Source organism: Peromyscus maniculatus, chromosome 1 (genome assembly GCF_049852395.1).
Source record: "Peromyscus maniculatus bairdii isolate BWxNUB_F1_BW_parent chromosome 1, HU_Pman_BW_mat_3.1, whole genome shotgun sequence".
NCBI lineage: Eukaryota > Metazoa > Chordata > Mammalia > Rodentia > Cricetidae > Peromyscus > Peromyscus maniculatus.
In genome coordinates, this window is record NC_134852.1 from 186,072,830 (window position 1) to 186,081,461 (window position 8,632).

General features: G+C 41.1%; 1 protein-coding gene across 3 annotated transcripts in view; it reads left to right on the top strand.

Annotated features, from left to right (window-relative positions):
- The window catches only part of Stambpl1 (STAM binding protein like 1), a 52,790-nt gene extending 44,983 nt beyond the window's left edge, over positions 1-7,807 (top strand). For 2 of the 3 annotated variants that reach the window (XM_006984015.4, XM_016002529.3), the window contains exons 7-11: positions 697-821; positions 1,636-1,773; positions 5,530-5,642; positions 6,969-7,068; positions 7,485-7,807. In XM_006984015.4, the coding sequence (XP_006984077.1) occupies positions 697-821; positions 1,636-1,773; positions 5,530-5,642; positions 6,969-7,068; positions 7,485-7,541 (533 nt within the window). In that variant the 3' untranslated portion in view covers positions 7,542-7,807. The remainder of the gene's footprint in view (positions 1-696; positions 822-1,635; positions 1,774-5,529; positions 5,643-6,968; positions 7,069-7,484) is intronic. The other variant, XM_042262768.2, reaches the window with a different exon arrangement.
- Positions 7,808-8,632: the final 825 nt, after the last annotated feature.

Here is an 8,632-nt window from a genome sequence, read left to right on the forward strand (position 1 = left end):
GCTCAATAGCCAGATACTTACGTGCAGTGTTTAGCATCAGCATGGACCAATGGAGTGTCAGTCTCATGAGTAGATAACCTGTGAGCCATGTGGGTTTCCACCAGCAGTTAGTGGTGTTAATTTTAAGTACTGTCAGTCATCATCTCTAGCAAGTTTCCCAAATCGAGCAGCAATTCTCGTTGGCAGAGGAGGCACCTATTTAAGAGTCATGGTAGGCAGCCATTGTGCATGCTACTTACTTTACTGGTAACTGTCTCCAGAAAGAACATGCTTTTGTTTACTGATCTCTCGCGTTCATTAAGCTAGAAGTAACACATAACAAAGACAATAAGGGATATTCATCCTGTGTCTTAGGATATGTGAACTGTGGTCTGTGGGTTCATTGGTGTGTTTGTGATGGGCAGAAAGAAAACATACATATGCAAGAGTTGTTCCAGAGGGCAGTTGTGTAAGAGTGCTGGCTCTCTATGAACTTTCTTATAAAATAATTTGCATGTTTACCCTCCTTCTAACCAACATTTACTTTCAAGAGTTGTGGTTGGTTTGTTTGTTTGTTTTTGTTTGTTTTTAATGAACTATGGAAAGTGAAGCATCTGATAGTGTCCGTGTCGAAACTTGTACTTTATTGGCTGACCAAAACTCAATTCTGAAAGACTTGTTTTTTTTTTTTAATCCTGTTTCTCCTTTCTGTCTTAGATTTAGTGGTTGAAGGACTGAGGTGTGTGGTTTTATCAAGAGATCTTTGCCATAAATTTCTGCTGCTGGCTGAATCTAACACAGTAAGAGGAATAGAAACCTGTGGGATCCTGTGTGGCAAACTGGTAAGGTCTTATTTCATCTCTCAGTGGGTGACTTTCAGCAGCCCTGGCTTCCCTGTGATAAGGAGAGTGGGGTAGAAGCATGTGGGGGAGGGACTGTACATATTATGAAATTAGCCTGATGCACGTGAACCTCCTTAAACAGCTGCCGTTGTTCAAGAACTCAGCATTCTAAAAAATGAACTCCAGAATTTCAGAAACTCCATAAAACACTCTAAAGAGAATATTCAGAGAAAGGGCAGATTACAAGTCAAGGTGTAAGGAATAGTGCTCAAGGGGTAGGAAGGCCCTGAGGCTGGAGGGCTGGGGTGCCAGAGAAGGATGGGAAGGCCAGGGGATGACGCCACCCCACAGTCCAGTGATCTAAAACCCTCCCTCATCTTACACCAAAACCCCTTCTTTTCCACGCGTGCCTCTTCCCCAAGGGGAGTGATGTGTTTCTTCATTCTACTTAACTATAAAAGCCATATTATTTTAATTTTGGAAAACACTGGTGACTCTTAGAGGAAAGTCCTAATTCTTTCATGATTACATATAGTTGATAAAAAGAAGACATCAATCCCTACAACTCACAGGAGTACCTTTTAGTAACTCCACACATTTGCCAAAATAGTCTCTGTCCCTCCACAGAAACTGGCCTTGCTGTGTGAAGACATTTTCCTTTGTAGGTCTAGTCTGTCGGGGCATTATGACAGTGTTTTAGTGAGAGGCGTGGTGCGAGCAGTGAGGTCCGCTAGCCAGTAACGAAGCATCCCACATCCCCTTCAGAGGTCTCTTCTGTCACACTTGTTACTACTTTGGGATAATTGTTTTCTAGACACATAATGAATTCACTATTACCCATGTGATCGTGCCAAAACAGTCTGCGGGCCCAGACTATTGCGACGTGGAGAATGTAGAGGAGTTATTCAGTGTCCAGGATCAACATGGTCTCCTCACGCTGGGATGGATTCATGTACGTTTGGCCTTTGGTGTTGTGGTTTATTTTTGTGTGGTGTGTTGTTTTTTTCATACAGGGATTTAGCTGAATTTAAATAGTTTCTTGTTTTTATGTTTTCCCGGAGGTAATCAGTATCACAGTGTTAAAGCAGTGTGTTCAGTGACGGGCTCTGTATAAATCTGTCACATCTGGATTTAAAAGGAGTATCCTATACCTCTCTGTTTCACTCAGAGTTAACGAAGGGACCACATGACAGTAGGTCTTTCTTGGATGGAATCAGATAATCTAACAGAGACTTAGCCAGATTCTTAACTGTGTAATCGTCTCCTTTCCTTTGCTGTGGGTCTAAATTAGCTCAAAAGCCTTTTCTGATGACATTTCTTTTAAACAGTGTTTGTGTATACCAAAGGGGGTCCACACACTCAGTGCCCTGCCTGCCCTATAGAGCAGAAGCGTATACATAAAATGGCTGGGGAGTTGAACAAATGGCTAGGGTCAGAGTGTTGGGTTCTAACATCTCTCAGGCCACTGTAGATGTGAAACCAGGCTTCTACATCATATAGACATTTGTTTAATAAATGTCAGCTCCTCTAAGCGTTCATGATAGGAACTTTGGCAAGTGAGGTTAACTGTGACAGCAGCTTCGCCATCCACAAAGTAGGAACCATAATAATTGACTTCATTTAATACTGAATGAGAAATGAAATAATGCCAGTGAATTTCTTAATATTTTCTAGAGGCTCAGAAAATGATGACTTGTTATTGATGAAAGTGGTCTATTTTTCATAGTTCAAATTATCTAAGGGATTTTTCTTTCTATTCCATTGTATACAGCTCATCTGGGGCACTGTGTTTGTCTGTTTATGCACCTGTAGTAAAATATCTGAGACTAGATAATTTATAAAAAAGAGAGGTCTCATTCTTACACTTCTAGGGACTGGTAGAAACATCAAGGCATTGGTGTCAGTGAGAGCTGCTTTCTGTTTCCAAAGCAACACCTCGTTGCTCTGTCCATTCAGGGTGGAAGAAGGAAGAGCAAGAGAACTCTCCCTTCACCCTGAAGCCCTTACTCGGGGGTGCTATTGGTCACCTCCTGAAGGCCACACCTCCCACTGCTGTCTCTTTGATTAGGTTCCTTTACAGAATATCAAGGGAACATCATTCTAATGATAGCAGACAGAGGCAAGTCATCTCACTAGCGAGGGATGCAGGCCAAAAGTTCCAAGGCACAGTGGGTGCCTGCAATAGACCTAAAGAATGAGCAGGGATTGGTCAGCGTTTTATTTGTTTGTAGAAAAGTGCTGGGTAGGAGCAGTGTGGGCATACCCACACTTGCTAAAGTGTTATTACAAGATAATTTAGGAGGGTGGAGGAGACATCACTCCCGCTTGGCCTTTGAGTCCCTTTGTCCTCTTCATCAGGACTGCCAACTCCTTATTTTCAAGTTCTCTCATTGAGTGAAGCTAATGAGTTCTCTCACTGATTTGATGTGATCAGTAATAAAGATAAGTTATGCAAGCCCTATAAAAAGTATAAATCAACCCTCAATGTATTGCCAAACAAACTTTCTACTCATTTATTTGGCTTACTTATAATAAATAATATGCCTTACTATTGGATGGAAATTGCTGTTTTAAAGTCTTTATTTAGCCTAACAGAATTTATCTAGAATGCATTTTACAGCAAAAGAAACTATCGCACAGAGGCCTCGGGAGATGGGTCAGTAGGTACAGGTACTTGCCATGTAAAAACGAGGACCTGAATTCAGAACCACAGTACCTACCTCAAGAGCTGGATGCTACCACATGAGCCTAGAGTTCCAGAACTGAGGAGACAGAGACAGGCAGATCATTGGCGACTGCCAGCCAGCCAGCCAACCTAGACAAGTTAGTGAGCTCCAGGTCCAAAAGGAAAAACTGACCCAAAAAATAAGGTGGAGAGCAATAGAGGAATACACCTGATGTTGTCTTTTGGCCTCTACATGCACATGTATACATGAGCATGTACATACACCACCATATCGCACATATGTGCATGCACACACATACACAAGCCATAGCAAGGAAATTATAACAAACTAAAAGTGGTAGTTTTTAAAATTGCATATGCAGGCCAGTCTGTGTTCATCTTGATGAACAATTCCCAAATTAGAATCAGAGGTTTTCCTAAGAGGTGCTACATCTGTTGTGTACACTGGAGTGAATTTAAGTTGTTTAAATAATGGACTTGCCATCATTCTAGACTCCCAAGACTTTGGATTTAAATTGACTTTACTGAATCAAGCTGTTGTGATGGAATGAAAATGCACAGCTGTTAGTTACAGTTCTGAAGCTCGGCAAAGTCTTGCTGGTTTTTATAGCACACGATAACCGCAGCCAATCCCAGGGCTAGATCTCCTATAGAAACTCATCATCGGGTAAAAAGTCTGAATGGATCTGGCAGACCTGGAGTTGAATTTTAAATGTCTTAGTTTGATTGACTCTTGACTTCTAGAAGATGCTGCACTGTTTATCTCAATCATTTATCCTTATCTGCAGAACAGGGATAATAACAACACACACCTTAGTGAGAGGTCTGTCATAATTCATGGAAAGTGATTCATTTTTGGCCTACGACTTTGTTTCTTTGTAATAAATGCCATTTGCTGCCACCACCACCACCACCATCCTTTTCCTTCGCAATGGGAGTACCATGCCCCCATGAGAGAGATGTCCTCCTGAGCATAGAAACGGTTCTTGGAGGCAGAAATGAAGGACTCAGATGTTTACATGCGTGCATTCATTCTGAAGTCAATTGATGGCCATAGTAACTTTTCTATGTGACAACTTGCTTGCTGCCCCCACAGCACAGTAGTTCCTTAGAACACATCTCCCATTCTGTCATGACATAGAAAGACCTGTTTCACTCAAAAAAGGTGTTCTCTGGCAGAGGAGAGATGTCAAGCCCTCTTGCTCATCCCTCTACTAAATCTTTGCATTTTAACAGTGAGACAGACTCCTGGGCGAGTGGCTGTATGGCAGGCTGAGTGTTTAGCGTAGACAGGATTTCATTTATGTTCTCCTTTCTCTTTGTGCAGTTTCAGTGGCTAAGCTTGATGAGTATCACACACCTTCAGCAACTTGGAGACCCTCCTCTTCCTGTTTATAAGGACAAAGAGCTACAGACAGTCTCATTTATGTGCTATATTTAGTTCTGTAAGAATACAAAAGTGTACAAGACTCCAGGTTTCTGATCTCTGTGGCCATGCTGCTTCATCTTGTTGAGTCTGGAGATCCTTGTATGTAGACTGAGATAGTCAGATTGTTACCTCGTTAAATTAATGGAGGATCTATTTAAAGCAAGTGAAGCATATGTACTCATAGGAATATTGTCTCTATGTCATAGTTATTCCAAACAAGCAATAGCATGGTAGAAATGGAAGGATTCTATCAGCCTTACCTAATTAATTTTTATTTATGTATTGTTATTATTATTAGTAGTAGTAGTAGTAATAGTGTGATGTGTGTAAGTACAGGTGTGCAGATGCCATGGCACACATGAGGAAGTCAGAGGACCTACTTCAGGGAGTCAGTTCTCTTCTCCCACCGTGGGTTCCAGGGATCAGATCCAGGTCATCAGGCTTGCTTGGCAAGCGCTTTTACCCACTTGGCCGCCTCAGCAGCCCTCCCCAAAACATGTATTTCATGTGCGTTTGTTTAGTGAAAATTACTGGAAAGGTTTTAAGCGAAGCCTGGGCTCCCGTAACGAGACTGTCTTTTTTCCCATTTGTAGACACACCCCACGCAAACTGCGTTCCTGTCCAGTGTGGATCTTCACACTCACTGTTCCTATCAGCTTATGTTGCCGGAGGCTGTTGCCATTGTGTGTTCCCCAAAGCATAAAGAGTAAGTGTGATGAGGGCCCCCAAGTCCATCATTCTATGGTGCACGGATATGAGGGCCTTCGGCAAGAGATGGGGTATGGCTAGTTTCTATATTCCTGTAGCTCCATAATCTATTGTTGTTTTAAGCCCTTTCAAAGGTGAGCCTGCTAGTTCCCCTTCTGTTATAACATGTAATATGTCAGCATATATTATATGATAACATGTAACAGTGTTGCCATCCCAGTTGATTTTGAAGTCATATTTCTACTGTTCTGTGTTCTATGAATGAAATGTACCAGCCTTGCTCAGTAACCACGAAAGCTTTCCTACTTTGGGAATACAAATGCTATTATAGTAACACAAGTCATTCTCATCTTGGGAAGAATGACTTTATTCTGCAGCCAAATGTAAGTGGCCGTGGCCCAGGAATGTGGATTCAAGTTACCCTGAACAACATATGCCACTGTGGAAGTGGTTGCATTAGATTTTATTGTTTACAGAACAAAGCTGGTTATAAATCAAGCCATTTACCAAATGTGTTGGCAGAAACAGCATGTAGAATGGTTACAGCAAGCAGGGGGGCAAACTGTGCTGTAGGGATCACATGTTGTCTGATGACATTCATAACTTTGGGATCAATAAAAGGCCTGTTAAGAATATTTGCTAAAACTGTGATAGTCATCCACACAAAGGTGGGCAGTGAATAGTTTTGAAGGAAACTAAAAACAGTCTAGATAATATGGCACTTGTCTACAACATTCTAACTCCAAACCAAGGAGTTCAGTCTTCTAGCCTCCTATTACAGATCTTTTAATACAGGAGCAGCTTTTCATTTTCTGGAGACCAGTTCATAAGTAGTTATAATCATAAAAATCAGACAGACGTTGTGTGAAGCCTGACTCTACCTGCAAGCTGCAGGATGCCGTAGCACAGTGATCCGACTTCTTTATCCTGCTTCGTCCTTCGTCCTTGCCTGTCCTAGGTTGGTGTGAAGGACACTAGATGAGAATTTCTCTGATATGTTTATCACAGTGTCCAACACTGCCACCTGCCTGATCACTGATGTAAGGAACACTAACATTACAGAAGTTAGACCTATCTGCTGGGGTGGAGAACGTGTGTATGACCTTTCCTATGGGGTCTCAACAGTTCAACTACCTGTCCCTTTTGGGTCCTGTGGGTGCTTGGAGATCAATGTATCTAATGGTAGCCATGGTAAGGCTAGTTGTGAGAGTCACTGGGAATTCCTGGTTTGTGATTTCTTCCTCCATCCCATCTGAGGAATGTGTGGGTTTATGTCTTCCCAGATGGGCTTTAACTTTGTGTTTATTTTCATCTTCATATTTAGCACTGGCATTTTCAGGCTCACCAATGCAGGCATGCTTGAGGTTTCCAGTTGTAAAAAGAAGGGCTTTCATCCTCACACCAAGGACCCCAGGCTGTTCAGTGTGAGTAGACATCATGGATAAATGTTGTTGCTGTCACTATTATTATTATTATATTATTATTATTATATTATTAATCATTGAGACAGGGTCTTTCTGTGTAGCCTTGGAACTCCCTATACAGACCAGGCTACTCTCAACTCAGAGAGATCCACCTGCCTCTGCCTCCTAAGAGCTGTGTTTAAAGATGTGCACCACAATGCCTGGCTCAACAGCAGGGGTTATTTTCACAGATGTTCAGTGTGAATAGACAGCATGAATTATTCTCAAAGATGTTTATGTTATGTTTACCCTTCCCCAATTCAGCAATATTTATAAAATTCAGGAAGAAAATTAACTAAGGACTCTATATACCTTCCCTAAAGAAAACCACACATTAAACATTATTATGTAACACTGTTTTTTTTTTTCTTTTTTAGATATGCAGCCATGTGTTAGTAAAAGACATAAAAACAACTGTGTTGGATCTGAGGTGACATATTGCAAACACAAGACCATCCTCACCAGATACCTGCCATAGATACGTGTGGCTGCTGAATTTCTTATGATGTTTCCAGAAGTGACTGATATTTTATATTTATATATTTTAGACCAAAACTTTGATATTTATTGTTCTTGCACATTTTGAAGTTTCCTTTTTGGGTTGCTGTGTCTCAAAGGAGGTCACATGCTGTTCAATCTATTACCTATTAATGTACCCAAATAATATCCTCAGAAATAAATTGTGCTGCAAATAACAATATGTCTATTTGTAAAATTTTGTTTAGATGTATTTATTTTATTTTTATGTGTGTGAATGTTTTGCCTGCATGTATATCTAAGTATCATGTGTGTGCCTGGTGCCAACAAAGGTCAGAAGGGAGCTTTGGGTCCTCTGGGACTTAGGTCACAGCCAGCTGGTTGGAAGCCACCATGTGGGTGCTAGGAATTGAAACCAGGGTTCCCTGCAAGACCAACAAGCATTCTTAAACACAGAGCCAACTCTCCAGTGCCAATGTCTGGTATTGTTTTTTTTAAATCCTTGTACTGCTCAAGCTGATAGAGAGGAATTGTTGAAGTGAGTAGCTCCCCCTCAAAGTAACTACTGTCTGGGACACCCTTGGTCTCCTCATCTGATGACTGATGGTGACACTATCTGCACATAGTTTTAAAGAAAAGATAGTGGTGACGTGTGACAAGCCTATGCACGATGAGCGACATGCCTAGTCCTTGGGAAGTACTGCCATTTTTTCCTTCCTTTTAGTGTAAATACACCCGCTGCAGTTTTTTTCAGAGAGATGTTGGTCAAAGGAAGAGGAAAAGATGATCCAGGTGCATTATGAGACTTCTAAAGAAGTTTCTCAGGGTTTTACAAAGTATGTTCTTTTCAAAAACAAACTCAACAATTACACCTTCTTAAATACACAAGGTTTGAAGTACATTAAAGTCAAATAATATACAAGACTTGGTGCGAATTAAAAACCACACATGCATATTCATGCATAGGTGTATGGTTTAATACGAAAGATGTAATTTTAATAAAACCATATTGCCTGCCAAATTTTGTTTTGTTTTGTTTTGTTTTGGT